The sequence below is a fragment of the Dendrobium catenatum genome, unplaced genomic scaffold (assembly GCF_001605985.2).
Source record: "Dendrobium catenatum unplaced genomic scaffold, ASM160598v2 fragScaff_scaffold_1199, whole genome shotgun sequence".
Taxonomy (NCBI): Eukaryota; Viridiplantae; Streptophyta; class Magnoliopsida; order Asparagales; family Orchidaceae; genus Dendrobium; species Dendrobium catenatum.
The window spans coordinates 1,387,727-1,413,944 of NW_021319661.1; the positions used below are offsets into that span (position 1 = coordinate 1,387,727).

The 26,218-nt window shown below is 34.7% G+C and overlaps 1 protein-coding gene across 2 annotated transcripts; it reads right to left on the reverse strand.

Moving 5' to 3' along the window:
- Positions 1–2,678: 2,678 nt before the first annotated feature.
- On the reverse strand, positions 2,679–26,218 carry LOC110106600 (protein disulfide isomerase-like 5-4). 2 transcript variants are annotated; one of them, XM_020836542.2, is made up of 15 exons: positions 26,004–26,218; positions 25,717–25,807; positions 25,408–25,502; positions 23,753–23,810; positions 23,459–23,643; positions 18,095–18,152; positions 16,835–16,875; positions 16,663–16,737; positions 16,422–16,478; positions 10,345–10,411; positions 10,052–10,198; positions 4,705–4,929; positions 3,704–3,865; positions 3,200–3,277; positions 2,679–3,105 (listed from the first exon to the last, which is right to left on the reverse strand). In XM_020836542.2, the coding sequence occupies exons 1-15, from the start codon at positions 26,042–26,044 to the stop codon at positions 3,028–3,030; spliced, it is 1,458 nt and encodes a 485-aa protein (XP_020692201.1). In that variant the 5' UTR covers positions 26,045–26,218; the 3' UTR covers positions 2,679–3,027. The 2 variants fall into 2 exon arrangements, with proteins under 2 accessions (XP_020692201.1, XP_020692202.1); XM_020836543.2 differs by lacking the exon at positions 16,422–16,478.

Here is a 26,218-nt window from a genome sequence, read left to right on the forward strand (position 1 = left end):
ATGTACCATTCGATTTTCTTTTCTTTTTTTTTTTCTTAAGAAAAAAAATACAGCTTTCATTATAATGACTAAAGGTTCAAAAATTAAAAATTTATCAGATTTATTTATATACAGAAAAAAATTTTTTGAGAGGAAGTCTTCTTCTTTGTCGTTATCATCAAACTAAGTACAAATTGTTTCTAATAAGCAGTATTTAGAGTTGTTTTATTAATAAGGAAAACATCAAGTATTTTAATATTATTATATTTAATGAATAATATTGTAGTAAACAAGCGCAATACGTGTAACTTAAAATCATAATTAGACTCAAATACACAAATTTTAATATAAATATCTTTATTTAATGTTAAATTATAATACTTAGATTTCGTTTGAAATAATTTTTTTATTGATTCTTAAAGTAGCTTTTTAATATAAATATTTCTTTAACTAAAAAATTTTAGCATTATCATATAAGGTGGTTAGCTTTGATCAACCTTGCCATAAAAAAAAATAAAAATAAAAAACCTTGCCCTTTATAGCATAGAGAGCACCATCTAACAAATATACTGATAATAAATTTTTAGGTTTTTTTTTTTCTTAATTAATGTTCATTTCAAGAGGAAAAAACCATTTTTTAATTAATTAAAATTCTATTTATGTTGCAATATGGGTATGGGTTGGCAAAGAGGAATTAGTTTTGTTGGATGGATAGCTAAGATGACAATTAAGTGGAAAAGCTGTTCTATTAAAGGAAAGAGCTCACACAATTTGTCAAAATAGGCCAAATCAGCCTGCAATATTTGAAAGTGATTCAACAGAGAAAAGTTCAACTCTATCTTACTCTCTTTTGTGGTACTTTTAAATTGAGCATGTGCTGGAGAAGAGTTTAGAGATTGTAAAATGCTAGAATCAATATTCCATAACCCTATTCCATACTAATTATTCTCCTATTTATAAGAAATTATTATATATAGATAAATATATATAGATAGTCAGCTAAAAAAGTTGCATATAAGTTTATTTGGGACGACTTTTTATTCCTTTTTAAAATGACTTTTTAGTATAAAAATTTTTATACTAAAAAATTACTTAAAAAAAAAATAGTAAGAAAATCATCCCAAATGAGTCATAGTTATGCAAAATATTCTTATTGGCTATTCTTAGCTGTTATTCATATCTAATACTTCGTTGTTTATAGGCTTTAGGCCTCATTTGGATTGACTATCCTTGTTGTGTCACGGAATATTCACGACGATAGAGAAATATAAAGTTTTAACGTCTTAGTTATGTACGAAGATCCAACACACAATCAGATAAAATAGAAGGTGTAGCGTTCATAAGAGATATCATAATTTTTACATGGAATCCCCTGAAAGGAGGAAAAACCACGGGGTCTAGCCCAATTTAAATGAATCCACTAGCAGCCGATTACAAATGAGGCCCTTACTTGGGGGGAAGGCCTTGGCTTGATGTAATAAATATATATCATATAAAATGCATTACATAGTGGGAATTGGAAGAATCAATAATGACTTATTTGTTTGGTAGACAAGATCATAGTCGGCTGGCGACGTAGATCAGAAAGATCCTAGTCGGGCAACGGAGGTTGGAAAGACCGTAGTCCGACGACGGTGGTCGGAAAAATCATAGTCCCAAACCGTAGTCGGCGGGCGACAGAGGTCAGAAAGACATTTATCTAGAGACGGTGGTCAGAAGGACAGTAGTCAACAAGCGACATAGGTTGGAAAGACTGTAATCTAGCGATAGAGATCGGAAGAACTGTTGTCTGACAATGGAGGTTGGAAGAATCATAGTTGGCATTGGACGGGTCAAAAAGATTGTTTCCTGACAACAGAGTTCGGAGGCACCGTAGTCGACAAGGTCAAGGGCACCGAAGTCGGCGAGCGACGGAGGTTGAAAAGGCCTTTGTCAGGTGGAAATCCAACAATCAGAATTCATATGGTCTCGAATTTAATTTCAATAGTTTCTAACCCAATTTTGCCTTGAGATTCATGCCTGCTCAAGATAATTTTTTGATAATATATCAATCCAAATGTTTTATTCACAAATCTATCTTTTTGTAAATTTCATTGTTTTTAACATTCTCATTGACCACCCCAATTCGTTGTCCATTCCAAATACTTTTTAGTTTAGACTTCGTTGGGTAGTTGAGCATCCTTGAGTTGTTATATCATATAACTATCATCATTTTTTTTATAATGGTGCATGATAAAGATAAACTATTAAGTATTTGGTTCAAACCAAAGGAAGGAAGCATAATCAAAATTAAGTCCCCTTTCAATTAAGGCTTCATTTGAGACAGTTTTCTTAATGTTTTTTAAAACAGTTTTATAAAACGATAAAAAAGTCATCCCAAACAAAATCTAACTGAACACATATCCAATGCTAATGCAATGAAAGAGAGACAACATTAGCAGAACTAAACAGAATCACCTGACAAGTAAAGAAAAGTTTGAATTGAACTATCTCCTACTATGCTATGAGGCAGCATCCTTCAACTCAACAGAATCCTCTTTACTACCACTGAGTGATGATTATACAGTTCTTTTTTTTTTTTTTAACAGATTTATGCACTTCCAGAGCTATTTGAATATCCTTCCAACTAGCTTTTTGATCTGTCAATGTAGTTTATTATACTAAACTTGGTAAATAAAAACAGCCTTTACAGCTATAAATGCAACAAATGCACCTCTCTTTTCACTAAGTATTGTTTCTTTAACAGGTTTTTCCTTAGACAAAGGGCAGCAGAGGAGAAAGAAAAAAAAAAACAACATGGCTTGTATTGATCTCATTCTCAAATCACCAACTTTACGTAACATAACTCTGTTTTTCATCTTACAAATATTTCAATGCAATTATCTAAGGTGAAATTTTTATACAAGCTTTTCAAAGCCTAAATAAATGCTCTGTTCAATAATAAAGATTTACCTTGTCCAGTTTAACGGTCAGAAAACTCCTGCTCTTAAGAAGGTCAGTTAGAGAAGCCGACACTGCTATTGAGACCAAAAATTTGAATTTGGATTATCAAAATTGCTTGCCTAGTTCAACTTTCTTCACAATTCTCATTGTATTGTGCAAGATTGAATCCAGTATCCCAGCAACCTGAAACATATTGATAATAATATCAATTTCATTCATGTATCCACATAAATGATAGAAGAGAAGCAAGCAAGCATCTATGAAATTAGTTTTGTACCGTGAAAACTCCTCCAGTAATTGCGCATAGATTGGTGATAAAATGTGAGAAGGATTTTGGAATTTCAGTTACTAAGACCTGAAATCAACAGATTAAATACTTAATTGAAATATATATAAAAAGAAAATTCCAAAATGATCCCCATACTATTCATGAGTGAATGATTTAGGCTTCGTTTGGGACAGCTTTCTTACTGCTTCTTAAAACAATTTTTTAGTTAAAAAATTAAATTATTTATACTGGAAAGCTGCTTTAAGAAGCAGTAAGAAAGCCGTCCCAAACGAAGCCTTAGTCCTAGAATATCATGTCACTCTAATTTAGTCCATCGACTATATAAAATTGATCCCAATTTTATCCCCAAGGGATTATTTTGTATAGGCAAAGAAGTAAATTGGAGCAACATGATACTCAAGAAATAAATTGGTCATATATGAATAATTTAAGGACTATTTAAGGTTTATCCCTACATATATTAAAATGGACTTCAAAAGCTACAATACCCACTTGCATGGGAGAAGGCTCAAAGTGGAACTTGGAAACAGGAATGTCCAGACTGTGCACCAAACTGCTATGAGCTGTGTACTCGTACTCTTCGAACAGCTTCAGCTCCTTGGAGGACTTTCTTGTGACAATCTCAGTCTTTACCAGTTGAAGGTAATGCTCAATCTTCACAAACAAACATTGATGATTTAGTTAGTACTTTTTTTGTCTTCTTGATAAACCTGAGCCCTAAAATTAGGTATCAACTGAATATATTTAATTAAAAAGGTTAGGATTAAAATGAATGTCTAAAGCATATAGGCACTATTTTGATCATTTACTCGATTAGATGCGAGTAAACGATGAAAATGTTCTCTACAATTTTAAGCGTGTCCATTTCATTTTACTCTTAACTTTTTTCGAAGTGTTCAACTTAGCCTCTCAAAATATCAAAACTGAACCATTTGATCATAAGAATAACTTTATTGTTTATTCGAATGCAAACTAGTAGAGAAAAACTCTCTTTAAGAACATTTTGGGACTTCTTAGGATAACTACATTATACCAACTCAAACTAATAGGATTACAGTAAGAAGTTCAAAATACTCCTATAAAAAACTCCCCTTCACTAACTTCCACCTAAAACAAATGATAAAGTTGACGGTATAACTAAATTTATTCATGTTTTAAGAGTTAAAGGAATAAATTGGACACTTGAAAAAAGTCATGAACTGAAATGAATACGTCTAAAATGTCTATGGATCATTTTGGTTATTTAATAGATAAGAAAAGGATCAAAATGGTCCCTCAATCCTTTATGAAAGACCAAATTGATTATTTTAAGATCCTTTAATATAGTTGGGAACTATTTTGATCCGTTAAGTCTTCAAAATGGAATCAAAATAATGCCATGGTAAAATTATTTTTGTCTTTCATAAAAAGTCAAGGAACAAATTTGATCATTTTCTCTTAAATAGACTAAGATATATATTAATTGAAACAGTGAAGAATAATCAAATACTTACAGTGACATTTGCTTTATTGTCATCATGACTAATTATGTAAGATTTATCAGCTAGTCGATCATAGCTTCCACCAAGAAGTGGGGTAAGCCGCTTCATTTCAGAATGCATCCTTTGAGAGAGCTTCTTTCCAAATGAAAAATGAGAAATAACATGCGAGACATTCATTAGAGATGCGTCAAAAGAGTGTGCACCAGAACGTGCTGAGATTATTAGGTTACCAGGGACCTGCACAGTTTAGAATAAAACATATTAATTCAGTAAATAAAAAAGGTCAAAACTAAGAACACTAAATTCAAGACAACAAATGTTCCAAGGATTATAGGATAAAAATTAAGAGGTGTGACATGATAGAAAAAATGAAGAGCCCATATTATCTTGGATTCTTCTCACTAATTCCCTGGCTATTTCAAAAGCTGCATTATTCCATATTCTTTTTAATTATTTGCAGTTTCCGTGCATGTTATCCCATTCAGAAAACGCTCTACTCACACACACACACACACACACACACAAATCTTCCTCTGTATCATTTCACCCATACATCACTTCGCACAACAGTTACAACTTACAACCAAAACATTGAAATTCAAATTCTCTGAAGCCGAAGAAAATAGATAATCAGAATAAAAATTACAAACTCACACCTTGCCTATGGCAAGTTATTTTTAAATCAACCATGTTTTATTTTTTAACTAACCATGTTTTATTTTTTAACTAATTGAAAACATTAATGAGAAGATTCTTTGTTAATTTTTTAAATGAAAATAATAAATATTTAAACAAGTTTTATAGATCAAATAGATTTAAATGGGATAATTGCTCAAAATAAATAATTAATTAGTTAATTCTTGTAAATAATATAATTTTGACAAAAAAATTATAGGATAACAAGGTTTCTCGTATAAGTTGAATTTCAATAATGAAAAAAATAGGCAATGAGTGATGATGTTTATTGACCCATGCAACATTTGAATAGGTTATAACTAAACCTTTAGATTTCATCAAGCCAAGGTTATTTTAGATACTACATTGATAGTACTCCCACAAACAATAACTATTTTATATCTCTTGCTACTACAGTAAGCATAAAAATAGAAAAGGTGGGTCTTTTTTTATTATAATTAGGATCGACATGGATGCTGATAAATAACAATATTATAACAACTAAATAATTCTGAGATTCATCAAAGTCTAACTGCTCATCACCAAATTATGATTCATTATCTTCGACATCTTCATATGGACAATCATCCATCTTTTCCTTAGACCCAAGTAGACCACCTATTCTATTTAGACAAATGAGTTAGTCCTTCAGACTGTAAACATCGCATTCCTAGAATTAGACCAACGTCCCATCATTTTCGTAAGCTTTCCTTGGGCAGCTTCCCTTATAGTTATAGGCTTCTGTGAGACCACTGACAAGCATGATGAGGGCATAAAGATGCAGAGTCACCAATTTAATAACAATTGACACATCTAGGTTTATTTCACAATTTTTACAGGTGGCCAACCTTTAGAGGAAGTAGGGACAATCTCAAGAACCGGTTGTGTTTATCGAATGGGTTGTCTATATTGTGTTGGCATGTTAAATCTAGGACGTTCTAAAAGTGGTCTATTTTCTTTTCTTTTCAATTATTTTTCCATTTCTAAGGCTCTGTCAAGGCATCCTCTGATATAACAGGATGATGAGGTTCTACTTCAGCTTGAATGTTAAATTTGAGGTCATTTATTCTCGTCAGCCAATCAGCTTCATTAACTTCAGATCTTGATGTAAGTTCATCAATTTTATTTAGATATACAATCATAGTAAGAGACCCATCATGTAAATTATGGATTAAGTTGTTCCCCATGATATATAGGAATATCTTTATGTTGCAACCATTATTTCATTTCATTTTAATTATCAGGGGTTGGTTGTCTTCAGGTCATTTCCTAACTAAAAAATTGACATAAAAAACATTTAGTAGATCCAATTAATTTGACATTAGTAGAAGGGACTTTCATATGCTCAAAGGTATCCATCAATATAAAAACAATTCTCAATGTCTATAATCCAATCAAAATATGCATCAAAGTTATGTTTGCCATTAAAGAAAGAACAATCAACTTTGAGCCATCTATAAGAATCATCAACCCTATGTTGATGATGGCTTTTATAATAATGTGTCATGTCATTTCTAGGTAGCCTATGAGGTGGGTAATGCGCCTTAAGGGAAAGTGTCAGGTTTTTATCCCATCTATCATTGTGTAGGGATCAGAGAAGAGAAGAATCAATTCTAGATCAACTGGGAAATTTTTGGTGATTAATTGATTAACTAATCGAAAAAGCTTCATCACTTTTATAAATACTCGAATGTTAAATGAAAATTTGAGTGGTGGGCGAAGCCCACCCGCGCAGAGCATGGGTACCCAACTAGGACCCCATGTAGGGGCTTTGGTATTGAGGCATCTAATACCTTTTTTAGTTACTTATAAGTAACAACACGATGCAAAAGTGTTAGGAAATTGATAGAGGCTTGATTGGCATAAAGAAAAGTGAAGATAACAAAAAAATAACTCCACATATACAACTTAGCGCAATCCACAAAAACAATTTAGGTTAAGAAAGAACACTCATAATTAGTAAGAACGACAATTCTTTCATCAAATCAATCAATTAACAAATAATCCAATACAAGAAATGAATATCTTTTTATAGAAATAGAGTAAAAAAATAAATCAAATCTAAGCATATTCAAAACTAAATTTAATCCTAAATAATTTAAATTGAAACCTAAGTTATCCAAAAAAAGATAATTCATTCTAACTTAAATCAAAAAAACCTAACAAATCTAGAAATTTTAATATAAATAAATAAATATTAAAATATAGTAAAATAATATAAACCTAATTTATTATATTAAATCAAATATGGCATAAAATGCATTCCAAATTGAAGTACGTCACTTACAGAAAATTTTAGTATGCAATATTATAATACTTTTGTCAATATAAACCATAGAAGGCTAACAAAATAAAAATTAATTAATATATCCAGTTTAAACAAAAATCTAAGTTTTAACTAAATTAATTTTTTAAAAATGCATAAATTTTCTCAAACATGTTATGCAGGAGTGCAGCACAACAGGTAGTTTTAGAAATTTTTCGAGTTAATTAGTCGTGAGTAATTAGTGTTACAAGGTAAGTAGCGATGCAGGAAATGCAATTTCTAACAAAATTTTTATATGCCTCAACGATACCTGAATTCAATAGAGATCAAAACCTAACATAGAACACAGTTGACCTTCCATGAATAGATGGCGTTCCAAATGTTAGGTTTCCTTCATGAACTTTGCCTCTATCAACCATGAGATCTATCCGACTTCAATGTATGCCCTTGATGTCCTTTTGGATGTTTGAATTTGCACTATCAAAATTTGTTAGGTAAATTACTGTTGTAGAAGATAAGTTTTTGAAAGGATTCAATCCAGAAGATAGAAGGAAATAGAGTGCATGGGCACAAAAGTAGCAAAGTAAAGGAGCATAGTGACATGAGCAAGCATGCAAGTAGTGGCCAGTGGGAGCTACCGAGCATGGAAAAGAGCATCGTCAGGGGCGGATCCAGCTTTCTTTTTTGAGGGCGGGCAAAAAAAATTTTTTTGGTGGGGGATGGGCAAAGATGCTTAGGATTGATAAAATAAGAGCAAATTTTTTTTTTTTTTTGAGAGGGGGCAAAATAACTAAAATATCCAAAATATTCCAAACAATCTCCTCTAAAATTTAAAAAAAAAAAATTAGGGGGGGCATTTGCCCCCCCTCAAGACTATGGGGATCCACCCATGGCATGCGTAAAAGCAATCAAGTGAATGTACGAGTAGGGGGCAAGAAAACAAATGAGAGGGAGCACAAGTCCTGCCACCCAGAGTGTCAAAATTTGACACGACCCAAAACCCGACCCGAAAAAATCAAGGTTTGGGTCAACCCGTTTCACAAACGGGTTGGGTCCAGGTTCGAATTTCTGACCGGTTTGAAAAACGGGTTGGGTTCGGGTTGACCCGACAACCTACGGGTCGACCCAATTTGACCTAGGAAATTTGTCCGCCGTTTCAGTCCGTCAATGCGTCGCAACAATATCGAACCAGTCACATTCGTCCGTCGCGTCAAAAGAGATGCCACCAGTCTATCCACCGTTCGCGTTAGTTTTCCGGTCATGAGACCCAGTCGCGTTCGATCCTCCGCACTCTGTCTGCCATTAGCGTCAGTCGTACGTTCACGAGACCCAGTCGCGTCCGGTCCTCGCGTCCGGTCCTCTGCACTTTGTCCGTCGTTCGCATCAGCCATCCGATCATGAGACCCAGTCACGTCCGGTCCGCACTTTTGTAGTCTGCATCGACCCAATTGCATCCTGGACGAGGTGTCCTTTCGCCGTCCGACCCGTTCGTGGTCGACGTCGGCTCCACACCACCAGGCCGCGCCTGCACCGCCGGCCTCCGGGCTGCCTCGCCTGAGTGTCAGATGTCGCACTCTCCCATTTTTTGAATTAGACGGGTTGGCGGGTCATGTCGGATCAACCCGATAACCCACGTGGGTCGGGTCCGGGTTGAAATACTTGACCCATTTGCAAAAATGGGTCCGGCTTGGGTTGACCCGTTTAGACCCGGGTCAACTCGGGTTCAATCCGAACCCGACCCGTCGACCTGTTTTAGCATCCCTACCTGCCACATTGCACAAAAGAACACATTTAAATCATTCACTTATATAAAGGATAAATTGAGTATTAAATTATTATCATAACATGTCTAAAGGCAACGCTATAAAGTCATATTTTGAAACCCTTATGCTTCTTTAAGGATAATTCGAGATGAAAGTGGGTCAAAACTAAAATGAGCTCATCAACATCTATGAGGTCCTCTTTATTATGTTGTCAGATTATTACAACCAATAACCCACAGCTTGTCTCACATTTTGGTATTTTCTTGCAATTCTGCAATTTGCTGAAGTGATAAAAATTGGAAAGGAAAACTCATAAAGATTCAATGAACAATGCCCCAATTGTTTCAATGCTGTTCAAGTCCCTACTAAACGTCTTCCTTACAAATAGAATCATTCAATAGCATAAGAAGAAATTGAAAGATTCGATGTTAAAATTCACAATTTTCTTTTCTTTTTATTTCTAACACAAAGGAGTTTTACTTTTGTACATTATTTTCAAACTAAACATTAAATGGCAGCATATACATAGGTTAACAAACCATTGCCGTTTATGCTAGATCTCCAAATATTAGTCCATCAAATTTTAATCAAGGTACCATCTAGAAAGGCACGCGTTCCAACAACAAGGAAAATAAGAGCAATAAAAAAGAAGTACCTTCTTAACACGTACGAAACCTTCTACTCTGCATCCACTTGTTGATGGTGCAGGGCGTTTTACGGAATCATTCTGTGCTTCAGATTTGTCCTCCAATGCCAGCTCACGAAACACTTTTGGAATACTAGCTACTAGTGTTTCCATTGCCTACCACCCAAAAAGCATTAGAATCATTAGCTAGTCCTTAACAACTACTAATACAGCATAAGAAATGAACAAAAAAAGATCACACGAGCATAGATTTAATCAAAGAATAATAACTACACTTCTGAAAAGACTTCTGGCAAGCATACCGCAACCAAGCTATCTGTATCCCTCTCTCCATAATAAGATTCATGCTCGTGATGTCCATGATCTTCCCTGTGTCAAATGTTATTTTATTGTCAATTCATTGAAACCAATAGATATAAAACAAGAACAAGACTATATTCATACTATATCCAATTTGTGCTTCTATAGCTTTATAAATGTATAATAGACATCTGCATAGTTTAATACTTGCACTAAGTATTAGCAACCAGATACCAATTAGTATATATACACAACATAAGATTGTTTTTCGTTGATCATGCGATTGTCAATACAACATTAAAAAGGAAAAAAAATAAGAAAATATTATTTGGGGATTCATGGAACACTAGCAAAACATTTCAAATCTACTCCAAGATGTCTATTCCTCAGCATGCCTTCATACGCTTTTCATAGCTTGACGTGATATGGAGCATAAATCGTGGACAATGGGTTCCTTGTTGTGTGCAAGCAAGAAATCAAGTGGTGAGAGTGAATGGATCTTGATCACCTTATCTTTTTAAGAGCTCGCACAAATGATTAGATAAAAAGAGAAAAGAACTTTTTTCTTACATGGAGAACCAAAGAAGAGTAAAATCACAAGGCTTTGCATTAAATAACTTTCACAATTATAAATGAAAATAAAAAAGATCCTCCCTCCGATATCAGATGAAGTCAACACAATATTCCAAAATAAGTTGGCAGAGTTATTGCATGTAAGTCGATGGTTGCATTATCAAGTTGTAGTTTACATTTATGGCATTGATGGTGGCTCGATTGTGAGTTATGACAGAGGCCAAATGATTGTTATAAAACTACGGCGAAGCTAGAGGTGGAAACCGCACATGTCTGAATGTAAGAAGGCTCGTTAAATAATGATTCATGTGGGATTTGATTGCCGGCTTAAAGCTTGCATTAATAATGATCTTTAATGAGTAGTTTTGAAGATCCAAAGTTATCTTCATAACTTCATTCCATTTCATAAAAAAATGAGCAAGGATTTTTTAGGGTGTGTGTAGGGTGTTGGATTGAGGCCAACCTACTAATTAGATGATGAGGACATCCGACCGTGAAAAGTTTATCAGATAAGAGGATGAAGATCTACGGTCATGATTGGACCACTTTATTTTTTAGTTATTATTTGTATTTGATTTATTTATGTATTTTCTCGTTTTTACCCTCACTTGAGGGAGTATGTTCATGTGACCCCAGGGGGCACTTTCGTCTTTAGAATTATTATTGTATTTTGGCTATTTATAGCCCCCTTCTCCTCTTTGAAGGAGAAAGATGATTATGATGAGAAGAAAAATTATGCACTTGGTGTTTGAGAGCTTGAGAGTTTTTGGAGAGTTGAAATCCCTAGGTGAGGGCAATGTATTACCCATCAGCTGCAGGAAACGTCCGGGATCGTGGCCCGTCTCCTCCCCCAACTTATTCTCCTTATTTCTCCTAGCCGCCGCCCCATCCCCCTTTCTTTTTTCCCTTGGCCAAAATTTCCCACCCAAACCCTAAGCTGACCCCCACCTTTCCCCTTCCTCCCTTGGCCGAACTCCACCCCACGCCCTAGGCCGACCCCAATCCAACCGCCGCCCCATCAACCCTCCCTTGGATCCAAATTCATCCATGCATTTATTACTTTCCTAAATTATCTCATTGTAAATTTGGAAGGTCAATTAATTCAAATTTGAATTTGAAATTCCTTCCTTAAATAAGATTAGTTATTTTAGGAATGTTCCTCCAATCAAGGCCATTTAAATTTGAATTTAAATTAGAGAGATAATTGTATTAAATTCTTTTTTCTTATTTTAATTTGGCTTAGATTGGCAACTCATTTAAGCCCATTAATTCTCTCAAATCTACATTAAATCATGTGGGCCCCTCCCCTTCCTCTTTTGGCTGCCCCCTCTTCTCTCTCTCTCTCTCTCTCTCTCTCTCTCTCTCTCTCTCTCTCATCTAATTATGAGGCCCATTAAAGCTCCACATCAATCCATCATCATTCCCTATCTAATTTTTCCCCCCCCCCCCCCCCCCTCTTATTTTTTTGTTAATTTGAATTCAAATGTCTCACTCATCTCCATCAATTAATTTGGATTAGAATGGCAGTGTTATCATCAAACTCAATCTGCCTTTCCAAAATTTACCCCGAAACTTAATCCGTTAAAACTCCCGAAGAAAACAAGCGGGGGAGGCTGGGGCCAAATTTTTGGAGCCCACACCACAATACCAAGTATATTTAAAAGTCTAGGTTGAAATATATTATAGCCAAGCCCAACTACCTTATTATAGTTTTCATTGATTGGCATTATTGCAAAACTCAGTTGCAACCTAGCCCTTCTATGCATTATGTTTATTTAATATATTAAATAATTAATTTACTTTGGATGATGCATAGAAATGCATTAGCTTTTTTTGTAGGTTTATTCATTATGATTGTAATTGGCTTAGAATTTTAATGCATTTATAGGCTTTCAAAGACCTACATTTTTTTATCCCAAATGTAAACATAAAATCAATCACAGGGAAAAATGCTTTCATAGAAAACTTACATGGATTATTCATGTAAGCCAAGTTTTCAAACTAAATGAATCAATAAACCTCCTTATGGCCTTAATGTACTAACTATATTTGATTAAAAATCTTATCCACAAGAATTTACTCAATTTAAAGTAGAACCAAGCCCTCATTTTGGGCTAATGAATAAATTTGCAAGCTTTATGAGTCACATATTATAAATAATTGCCCATCCTATATTAAGAATAAATAAGTAAAGAAACATTTGTTAATGAGTATGCATCGACACTCACATGGTTGGGTTGCTTAGTTTTAGTGGCAAGTTAAAATGCAAATTTCTTAGATTCAAATAGCCTAGTCTATCTTGCATTAATATGAAGACAATTGTATCATGGCTTTCAAAATGCTTAGATGGATTTAGTTGGCAACCTTTTCAGACTAATGTGTCATGATTTCTTAACAATTTGTGCAATTTCAATTTAAAAGTCCCTCAAATCCGGATCGAATTGCTACCTTAGTGGTGGTTCTCACCTTAAATCTAAAGATTCAAGGTCAATGCCCTTATTTAAATCAAACTCAGAATTAAACTATGAAATGTTAAACCCCAATTTAGGATAATTTTGAGCATTTTTGAATATCTCAATAATGCAATACTCCTACATCTACTCCTTCGGCTTCCTTAGAAAATTCAATTCCAAAATTAAGCCAATCTCATTTTGCAAATTCAAAAATCACATCCTTCAACTAAACTTTGAAAAATCATAAAAATATTTGCCACTACTTTAAACAAGTATATTATTATGAAGATAAATTTTTTTAAAGATGTAATTAACTATAGGACACAATGGAGAAAAATGATTCATGTAGCCAACCCTACGTAGTGGGATAAAGGCTTGATGTTGTTGTTGTTGTTGTTGTTGTACATAATTAACTATAGGAGCTTACCCTCATGAAAAAACTTCTATTGCATATTGAAGAAAAAAAATATTCAATTCAATCATATTAGATAGGGAAAAAAATCTTTGAGCGCAATAGTTTCAAAAACTTTATTATTTTTGTTCTTAAGTCTGTAACAGAATGTTATTTCCATCTTTCAAGATAGCATAGCATTTCTCATGTAATACTCAGTTACAAAAATAATCATATTTCAAATATATATTTATCTCTCTAACTCATAGTCAAAAATGTGCTTATACCATTTGAGGTGGTACATATAAGCACAGAATCCGAACAATAAATATCCTCCGCATGTGGCCCATATGGTAGGTTATAACCTTGCCTTGTAGGCATTGCGGCCCATTTAATTAAGTTGGTTTCATATTGGTTTCGATGTATCACATATTTAAGTGATTATGTTGAGATGGTGACTCATCAAAACTCTTATATCAATTGGGAGACAACAAAATTAAACTTGGGTGCTTAGCCAATTGTCGACCTCTCTTTTGACCATTCGAGGTATCAGAATCTAAATCCTACCTTTAAGCACTCAGACTATGGAGCCCTAGTCTTATGAATTCCTTTAGCTAAGATCTTAACCTCTTTAGATGGGCCCCTTATCACCTCACTTAGTTGATGGCATAGGTTCCTTAAAGGGCTAGGAGAATATTGGCAACCCTTGCTCAAAGCTATAAACCATGTACTAGCTGATCCAAAGCCCAATCTAGTCCTTAATGGTCAATCTAGACACAAAGCTCAATCTTAGGCCCTTAAGCAATCCTAACACTTATCAAGACTACTAAAACCAAAATCATAAAAAGTCTTTTCGCATCTTACATTCTAGGCAAACCAATGCTAAATTTCACCTAGAACTCTCCTAGGCCAAGTAACGCCAATTATGTGCACCTCCTAGACCCATCTAGTAAACCTCTGAGCATTCTAGCGCCATTTGAGGGAATCTCCATGGAACTCTCCTATTATTGTCATCATATTGGCACTTCTTGAGAAGCAATGATGCACAGATACGGACACAACGACACGAATATGGCACGACACGGACAAGAGACATGTCAATTATTGAAAATATAAAACACGGACACGGGTTGGATACGGTATTATAGTTTTTATATTTTGAAAATAATGAATAAAATTTGAATAAATATAATTTTAAAAATAATAAGTCATTTTACTAGAATTTGCGCTTAAAATGATTAAAATTAGGATATCGAGAGTCGGACGTTGATGTCGTTTATCGATCATCGAGAGAAGAGATGACAATGCTGTCGAGAGTCGGGCGTTGATGTTATGCAGTAAATATTGGGCGTTAATGTTAAGAGGGCATTTAACGTCGATGTTGAGAGACGTTGGTCGTCGATGTTGAGAAAGCGTTGGACAAAGATGAGATGTCAAGTTGTAGGTGTAGAAATTGCTAGCACCGAACATCAATGTAAGACGCTGTAAGACTTTGATATGGAGATCATTTTGAAATGTTGAGGTTGTAATGACGTCAGAAGTCGATGTTGAGATGACATCGTACATTGTTGTGAAATTAAAGTCGTAACTCACCAAAGAGAAATGAAAATGAGAATATTCTATAAATAGGGTATTAAGTGCAGGCAATTAAGTTGGTGTTATGGATAAGAAATAAGAAATTTAGTTTTTATATTTTAAATAAGTAAAAATTTTAAATACAAGAAATTATTTTTTTAAAAATTCATAAAATAGTTAATATACGTGTGTCGGACATGAGTGTCCAATTTGTATTTAATATTTTTTTAATTTGACACATTTTCGGTGTGTCTGACATGTGTCGGAGAACTGTCGGACGCGTGTCGTGCCGGATACGTGTCGGACACTACACGCCTCTTTGAGGAAAATTGTCTGTGCAGCATAGCGGAGAAGTCGTTACTTTGATGATTAAGGTTGATCCACCCACTTTTGATGGATGTTTAGGGCCAAAAGTTTTACTAGACCGGCTTATTGTTTGGGCTTAAAATTTTGATAAGATGACCATTTTTTGTGAGCGCCAGTTTAGGATTACTAGCATGAAATTTCCTGGCAATGACAAGACCTATTGAATCAACTTATAGTGATAAAATCTTAGATTGGATCAGTGGCTTTTTGTTGACCTTAAAGTCGCCCCTGAATATAAATAATGTGTTGCATTACTCAAATGACAGCCTCTTCCATCTCTCAGCATTTGTGGCTGTAATGATATGCGCATGCATAAATGAGCCAAATTGACCACCATCTGCTTCCATAATCTCCTTAATATGTGCAATTAAGATCAAAAACAAAGGAATAAATTACACAGGAAGCAAACATAAAGTTTAAGTTCTACACCATCATCTTTGCATACACTACAATCTTTACAAGAACAAACTCTATAAATTATTAATTGCTTCAAAGTTGCAAACTGATTAGAAGAATTAGTTAGCTATAAAGATAGAATTTAAGGAATTAATAGCCTAGCTATTAATTTGCACATGTTGACTAAAGCAGAATGTAACAGTTTTCATCCCGCACAAGTAAAATAAAAATTTCAAGCCAAGAAATATGATCGGTGTAGGAAAGGAATTCATCTAAAATATAATAATTAAATATTCCTAAGATTAAATAAAAAATTAATCCATACCTAACATCACTTCCTTTACGAAAAATGCGGATAGATGGGTAGCCTTGGATGTGATGCCTAACAAATTTTATCAAAAAGAAGTTCATGGTCAAGTTTCACTTACATATACATATGAGTATCAGATTATAATGCAGTCATGGTAAACTGTTATGTTAAAAGATGATAGGAAATCAACTCTGCATAAACTGATACTAGATATTAATTATCAGAAGTGTCCTCTCATATGTTTCAAAGGATTTACCTCCTACATAGATTAATTTGTTCAGTACAGTCCACCTTCCCCATAAGAATCCGCCCATCCACTTCAGGATCATATCTGAACAGTTAAAAGCAAAACATGAGAACTTTTCCCAGTTAAGTGATTAAGAGGGAGTTGGTATCCAAGTGAGACCATGCATAAATAAAAAGGCTACCTTTCCCTTATGATTTTAGCTGTCCTCTCCCATGCTGGTCTCTATAAGTAAATGATAGAATGTCATAAATTTTGAATGAAATAATAGGACACATTTCATGTTATGCTAGGACTCCAAGCAAATTTTATGCTCTACTATAAAATTCAGAAAACAGATAACCAAAAACAGGAAAGTCCAGAATCTAGAACCGGAATGGCAGTATCATTTACATATACACCGCTTAAATTCAAAATGGTGACAGCAGTGAATGACAAAAAGGTCAGCATTATAAAGATGGCATCTTCTATTGTTTCCCTTTAGTATCAGAAGTAATGCTTTAACGATGGCAGGTAGGTCTGATATTTCTCATATTTGTTTTACTTATTCAACAAGAGGATAAAAGAAACTTTTGAACCTTTGATCTGAACCAAAATGTTTAAACAATTTATGAGACTTAAATCTCAGAAAGATAAGTGAACATGCTGTTAAATATGCACAACAATATACCTAATACAAAAAGGCTCAGTCAATCTGCACAGAAAATGGTGATCCAGTATTGATATGTAAACCTTTTCCTTGGAATATTTTTTTCTTAATGGGGGTCGTAAATTAAAAAATTATTTAAGGGGCATGTAATGAATGTTTAGCATGGGAAACATCAACTATAAGAGGTATATTGGTGTATATCCATTATCATAAGGACATATTAAAAATTTAGGAGGGCACATGCCCTTCCTTACATGTCCAGTCCGAAATACACCCTTCCGTTGACAGAATTTGATTTTGATGTGCCGTGCAATTACTGAAGCTTATGGTTTATGAATATGCACAGCTCTTTCCACCAAGATGACAATTTTCCTCTCAATGTTGGTTCTAGTAGCCAAGGAAACACAAGAATAACTAATCAAAATGACGTAACAACAAGACTGCCAAAAACACATGAGAAACTATATTGCTATAAACCTGAGTGGATTTTGGTATGATGCAATTACGGTGAGCAAGATAAAAAAAAAATTACAGCCATTAGTTCTAAGACTGTATGCATAAAGCAATCAGATTGTGTAGTCGTCATTCATGGGCAACTGAGGAATAGAACCCGAATTGACCCTACACATATTATTGATGATACACATATAGGATACCTACTTTGGCTTTTAGCATTGCAAAAAATAATTGCAATTATCTCAGAAATTCAGTTCAAAATCTAAATTTCTACTGCATCATCTATGTAACATAACTTATAATCAGATAATTGATATAAGAAAAACATGAAAGAAGTACCAAGCGATTGCTCCAATAACACCATGGCGCATAGAAGTTGACAGCGAGAATAGCATATCTGCGAGGGAATGATAAAGGTGATTCCTAAGCCATTAGTAGTTAAGAAACTTAAATAACTGCGAATTATTTGCCTCCATAAAGCGTAAGCAATAAAATAAATTTGAGTTGAACAAGTAGCTTCGATTCAGTTCCATAAATACCAGAATCTACAGTGAAAAGAAATGAAAACCTATGAGGGGCAAGCCCTAGTATATATAAAGATTAGCATACTTTAAAATATAAGGGGGAAAAAGGCTCTGTAATCAGTTTAATGCAAGTCTTGCTAATACGGATATCCATTAAGAATCTAGGATTTTTACAACATCAATCAAGGTTATAGATGGTGTTAAAAAGCGATGCAAGACATCTTAAGATCTAAAATATTGCAGATCTATAATGAGATGCACAAAATCATGGAAGTACATGCAAATTAGCAGTTCATAAACTCTTAATTTGAATGATTAATTATTTCTTGAAATTAAACCAAAAGTGTGAAAAGATTTTACACATGATTATTCAATCATTTCTACAGAGACGGTGTTTAGAAGTCCGGAAACACAAAAAAAAATCACACAATTAATTTAAAACCATAAACTTACAAAAAATGATAGATTGTATCCAACTTAAATGATTTCAATCACTAACATAAACCAATAACAAGATTTTGAAAAAAAATAACATAGAAGGAACATAAGTCACAATACCAAACCTCTTGCTAGTACAATTAAATACCTCACCCTAAACTCTATGTAAAAGTAAACCAGAAAGAATAGATGATATAAAACAATCCATGCGAAAGTGATCTGCTTAAAAAAATTTGCACGTTTAGATTTAGAGGTAATAATAAGCAAGATCTTATGCGGAATTGAACGATAAGATAAATATTAAGTGGTACTTAGCTTAGGTTAATTCACATGGATAGCAGTTAAGTTCAAAAAAAGATAGCCAGCTTAATCCGACATTGCCTACATGGATAGTTCCAATAATAAATTCCAATACTAACAATAAGATTAGTCTATGAAAGATCCCTCACACAACTCTTCCTATTACTAGGTTCTAGCGGCGAATAATTGACATAATCTTCATGAATCCATTAATAACCATAAACGAAAAGTAAACTAGGAAGATAAGAGCGTTAGGGAAAGAGTTTCACCCAAGGAATGAAGTAATACAACGTTCCGGTGGTGCTTTGTTGGTTGGATCGGAAGTAGGTGGTGCTTGACAGCCTCTTGGATGACTTGGACAGCCACAATCCTTACTGGAGTCTTTGGACAGCAAGCAGGTGGCCTGGAGTAGATTCCGGACAACAATTTTGGTTCTCCGGGATGCTGGACAGCAGTTTTCCGGACTACAAAATTCTGGACAGCAACTGGACAGCAACAGGACAGCCAGGGACAGCAGCTTGTAAGGCCAGGAACCCTTTGGACGAATCACAGGACTTGCCCGGAAACCTGAGCGATAGCTTGGCGGGGAAAATCTCAGATTTCCAAGGATTCCTACTGTGAATGGCAGCAGGAATTACCTTGGAATTCACATTAATTCTCAAGGCTAGAAGAGGGGGATTAATGTCAAAACTGAAATTGATTTAAGATTTTGACAAATTTTGGAGGGAGTTAATTTGAAATTCGATTTCAAATTAATGGATGATTAATGCATTGATTGGGGTGGAGGAGGTTATAAAATTTGAAATCCAAGTCAATTACAATTAATGCATTGAATTAGTGGAGGCTTAGGTGGCAAGTGGAGAGAGAAAAGGTTAGATGGGGTGGCCGGCCAAGCAAGGAGAGAAGGAGAGGAGGGGGTTTGGTGAATTGGTGGGGCCCAAGGAACTAATTAAAATCTGATTTTAAATTCAGATTTTAATTAATTAGGGAAGTTTTGGTTTTAATGGGAAAAGAAGAGGGGAATTCAAAATTTGAATTCAAACTAGATGAGGGCTCAATTAAATCCTTTCTTAATTGTGGTGAGTTATTTAGGAAAGAATTAACGAGGTTGTAATGAGAGAAATTCAAATTTCCCTGAAGAGGGCCGGCGGGATTTGCTCCTGGGCAGAGGGGGCGGGGCTAGTAGGGAGGCGGCGGCCTGGCTGGGGCTGACGGCTAGCACAGCCGGCGGCAATGGGGGGGGGGGGACAGGTGGGGTGAGTCGGCGGGTTTTGGCTGCTTGGGCTAGGACGGTTGATGAGAGACGGGAAGAGGGGGAGGGGGAAAAGGGACGGGTCGAGTGGATGAGGGATTGAGTGGGGAAGGAGAAAACAACAAAAATATAAAATAAAACCAAGAGCTCACCAAGGTGGATGTTGGGTACTTCGGGTGGAGCCTCTCCTAGGCTTTCCTCACTTGAGAACTCACAAAGAGAACTCTAGAACTCACAAAGAGATCCAAAACCAAAATTTTCATATCAATATTCATCATCCCCTTTCCAAGAGGAAGGGGAGGGCTTAAATAGTCAAATACATGAAGGAAAATAATAAGACACAATTGCCCCTAGGGCAAACATAAAACGAAGCCCTCAAGTGAGGGTAGAAAGAAAAAAGTACAAATAACAAATAAAATACATCAAAATAAATAGACACGATCGTAGCCATTGATCTTCGATGTCCTCATCAATAGAACATCCAAAAAAATTATTCAAAAACATAATTGGAATGTTTTCTACATGATCAGACACCATTTTATAATTAGAAACTCTCTTAGGGGCTGTTTTGTTGGCCGAAAAAAGAATGCAATGTAAAATGAATACTTTGGAGTTGTTTGGGTGAATGTAAAAGGATTGCATAAAAGACTCTTTTTTTTTTTGTTCAGCATGAAGTAAAATGAATGCAATATAAAGTCTAAAGAAGGTGGCAGTTGGTGGCCAGTAATGGCGGCAGTGGCGGCAAGAAGCAGTGGGTAGCGGCAAGAGGCAGTGGTTGGCGGTGGTGGCAGTCAGCAATTGCCGAAGGTGAGTGGTGGTGGTCAGAGGTGGATGGTGACCAGTGATAGTGGTGGTGACCAAAGAGTGGCAGCTAACAGCGGCAGTGGCGGGAAGCAATGATGGCAGCTCGCAGCGAGCGATGACAATGACAATGAATTTATTGTGTATTTGGAAATCTCCCAAATCTGAGAATTTCAAATATGCCCACTGCATTAATTTTGAATCAAACCAAACACTAATATTCTCAAAATCGAATATTTTACACTCATTTTACTTCAAACCAAACTACCCCTTAATTTTCATATCCGTCAAACAAAAAAGCACCAAAGTTGCAAAAAAAAAGATCATGAAATGACATCAACCAAAAATCTTGCAAATTTCTAGCAAGAATTATAATCCTGAATGTGATCGCCCAAAGCAGTAATAAAACCAGTAGAAAAACAACTTGTTGGAACACTTTGACTACAGGATAAAACACCACCTCCACCAGCAAACAAAACAACGCAAATTAAAAATCTTCCATTGTAGCAAACACAAAAGCCTTCAAAACTCACAGCTCAAAACAAGCTGCACCAATAAACTCTGCTGACTAAAATTTGACTCATATGGATTGTTTAGTTAATATTCTTTACACAAATATAAGATTAGTCGTTAAATTCCAATTACAACAAAAGATGAAGAAAATAACTGATGGTATAAGGGAATCCGTGCAAAAAAAAATCAAAAATTCCTGTAAAACTGACTTTCATGAAAAGGTAACATCATAAGCATATGTACATTTAGAATTTTACAACAATAAAACTCCTGAAATTTAAAAAATAAAAAAGAATTTAATAAATTAAAAATTCATCTTTCATCTCAATGTAATGTGTTCTCAGGCTCTCAGCCATTGTAAACTTTAAGATTTGGACAAATGTTTTCTAATTTGAAAAATCTTGGCTCCAACAATTGTTTGACATAAGATTAAATCAGATATAATAAAAACTAAGAAGTACTAGAATTTCCTAGGATTTAAAAATTATAAGCACTCTTCCAAAATTTTTATGAGTTTATATAATCCCTTTTTTTAGCATTTAATTTTTAAGTACTTCAATCTAAAATTTCTATGGGTTTAGACAAACTATTACCTTAACACATGATTTGAATTTTAATAACTTTGATTTACATCTTTCATAAACTTATAATTATCATAATTAATAGTAAATTCTGTGTGAATATATGCATCCAAATGAATAAAAAAAGATGCAACAGTATCTAATGCTTGTAAAGATGTTAAAATAGTAATGCATTTCCGAATGGAACACTAATACAAAGGCAAAAAAAAGGAGAAGATGAAAACTTAAATTGATATTTTTCTTCTAATAACAATCAAACCACCTAAATATGACATGTCTATCAAATGAATGGACGAACTCCTTAAAATAAATACAATATGACATGTTAATATTATAATATATATATATATATATATATATATATATAGTAAAGTTGTATATACTCAACTCATGAACAACTTGCCGATGTTATAACAAAGGCGCTACCGGGCTCTCTATTTGATAAGTTTGTTTGCAAGTTAGGATTGTACAACCTGTACAACCCAACTTTAGGGGGAGTGTTGAATCACACGTCAACGAGGGGGCCCACGGCTTTGATAGGTTAACAATTCGTGCGCTGTAGTGGGAGATTTCCTCTTCTGACACCAAGATCTGTCAGATTGATTTTAAGATTCGTGAGATATAATTATTAGAATCAATTAGATTAAATGACTTTCCTCTTCTATTTGTTATAATTAATTATATTAAATGTCCTTCTTTTTCTGTTTATTCTCATAGAGAATATATATATATATATATATATATATATATAATGATTCTAATGAATGAAATAGAATTTGAATTTCCCTCAAAACAATTTCTTCAATTACTTTATGCAATCCCACCTCTAAAAAGCTGAGATAATGTTTTAATGCTCCAAAAACATTGCCCACAAACCACGATGGAGGCAACCTCACTATGGCTAGCTATTACAAAGAGGTTGTTTCAGAAAAATATGAAATTAAAACAAGCCTCTAGTTGATGTTAATCTATTAACACCAATATCCTAATAATTAGGCTTTAATAGGTTTAAAATTCCCTAGTGAACAATGATATGAGGCATGGCCTCATCTGATCAAAAGTTCATTCTAATCTAACTGATGGACATAGCAGGCTACTAACTTTAAGCACAAGCACCCAATACAAGCGGCTATTTGTTAGCTAAGAGTGGAGATTTAGGTGATGATCTGCAATAAGAAAACAAGAAAAATAAAACTAATTGTCAACATGCATTATTTTTTTAAGGCCACTGCATTTTATTGAATACAGAACAAAGAGATGCTGAAAATAAGGTATGTGAGAATTGTGTAATTACTGATGAGCATATTGGTCAAAACTGGCAGTAGTTATTAAAACTGAACCATCACCGCTTTCTTCTTCAAAGTCATCCCCATGCTTGCTAACTGTGGGGATTGGTCCAGGATGATATTCAGATCCAGTTGGCTTTAAATTTGGATCTATTGAAAACTTTCGAATAGTTTTTGTAATGTTTAGCCTGTTCTGCAATTTCCAAAACAACAAATAAGGTGATTAGTCCTTCACACTCAAATAGGAAAAGGTTCAGATAAGATGGACAGCATTTATAACCAAATGAAAGACAAAAACTTACTGTGCCCAATATGTCGCTCACATCTACCGATGCAAACTCACAGGAAAGTGAAGGAAAACTGCAAAACAGATTTTTCTTGGGTCAAACAATCAAATTAAAAGCACTGTAGTACATGAGAGATCAATAATTATAACCCTTAAGGTAGTCATACATAAGCAAATGGAAAAAAAGTGAAACAAAAAACTCCCATGCCCCTCTTTGTATTCCTCATGCGTATAGTGAATACACAAATTGTATTATTGCCATGGGCCAACACATCTACAGAATTGAGACAATGAAAATCAGATACACCTAGAGCTTTGAGAAAGCGACTAATAATAAGAACACAACTAACATTCGCCAAGCCATAGGGCTTTCTGAGGAAACAAAAAAAGTCTAAATTGATAAAGTGAATAAAAGTCATAAAACAAAAGAAAATTAAATGAAACAAATTCTCAGATAAATATTTGATGCAATCAAGGTGCTGTTTGGAATTCCAAAAATGATGTTTGGACTTCCTTGTGTGTTGTTTGGACTTCCTAAAAATGTTGTTTGGTTCCCAATGCTGTCCCTTTGGTTTGGGTAGCTGTCCGCTTGTCCCTTTGACTTTTGTGCCCATTAACTGTTGTTTTAATGCCTCGCTTTCCCCCGATCTATTGTCCCTTCGGTCCTATTTGATGTGGTTTTCAAAGGAATTCTAGTGACTATTTGGGTGGTGTTTTAATTACCTTGCATTAAATGATTTTTCTTTTTCCCCCTATAAATAGTGGTTGTTTTTCCTGCAGTAAAAAAGGAAGTTTTGTGTGAAAATGCTTGGAATGTAAAAACCTGCGGGTTTTTTAGCTTGCGAGCTACTCTCATTTCCCCTTCTCCTCTTAAAAATCGTCTTGGTCTTCTATCCTCTTCTTCTCTATCCATGATTCCAGCCTCACTTGTATCCTTGTTCTCAAAAGTAATATAAGTTATATGATTTATGTTTGTCATATTTATATTAAAGGAAGACTTTTTGTTTGCAATCTTAGTTGTGTTTTTTTTTTATTGCATCAATATTGGAATCCCAAACAAAAAAGCAGAATTCCAATGATACCGTGCATTTGAACTGACACATTATTTGCACACAAAATCTAATTTTCTACGCATGGGAAAATGAGATTGAGATACCACATCAAGCATAGTCATTTTAAAGTTCGCTCATACACCAACTAAAAAAGGCCCCTAGCCCCACAACTCACCTCACTGCCCCCAATCCTTGTTAACCATCCCACCCCTCCCCTACACCACTGCCACCTTCCCAACTCATGAAACCCGCCACTACCAACCCAGGAATGGGCTTTAGAAAGCAGTTTTGCAAGAGGGAAAATATTATTTCCTTTTTCTCTCTGCAAATGCAAACATGTTACAAACGATAAATGATGCAGCAAATAACCAAGCAATCAGAAAGATAAAAGACCCCAACAGGCGTTCCACGGGTTGTTTTATCAGAAAGACCATCTCATGTATTATCTGCTTTGGAGTTCAGAATACTGATATTAACTAAAAAAATAAACAAAATGTCATTTTAGTTCTAGAAGTGCCCAATAAAACATATTGAAAAAATTGGGCAAATAAGAAGACTAAATAAAAAAAGGAACTAAGTTCATTAATTACTAAGATAAAAAAGTAAGGAAAAAATCTACCTTATGTTGAAGTCAATCCTCAGGAACTCACCGTCAGGACTTCTATCAACAACTACAGCTGTAGATGTATTTACAGTCATGTAATCATTCAATTCCTGAAATATCATAAAATTTTCAACAAAAACTTGTTAAAAAGAATCAAAACAACACTCAGTTTTTAATTAACTGATCCACGGTTTTTCTAGTATAATTAAAAATAATAACAGGACGTAAGCGATCATCGTGCAAGCAACTCGAAGCACAATGCAAGCATTAAACATTCAATCAGTTAGATGATAAAATGAGTCAAAAAAGTAGAAGAGCATGCACCATTCCGAACAAAAACACCATAGAAAGCGCCGCTATTATGGACAATCCTGCTCCAGATAGCGAAGCCTCAGTTAAATCTCTAGGAATTTTCCTGCGAAGCAGAAATATTCAGCATTAGAAGCGATTACTTTTAAGTTCATTGATTATTCCGTAAAGAGAATGATAGAAGATCTAGATCGAATGCCGATGAGAAGATCATACAATCGCCCATCAACGATGAGTGCTGAAATGAGGGATGGGAATCAGATAATCGTTGCAATCGTCTAAGTAGGGATGGGATGTCTGACCTATAGAAATCGACAGCTTTGAGCTTGCTGGAGGAAATCATGGCTCCGGAGATTGGAAAAATCCCTGTTCTCTATTAGGGTTTGTCGAAAGTGAGATCTGAAGGAAATGAAGAAGTACTCTCTCTCTCTCTCTCTCGGGAAATGAAGGAGGACCCTCCCGTCTCTTCTCTCTCTCTCTCGCTCGCCTGCGCAGCGATGTTTTTACTGAACTTCAT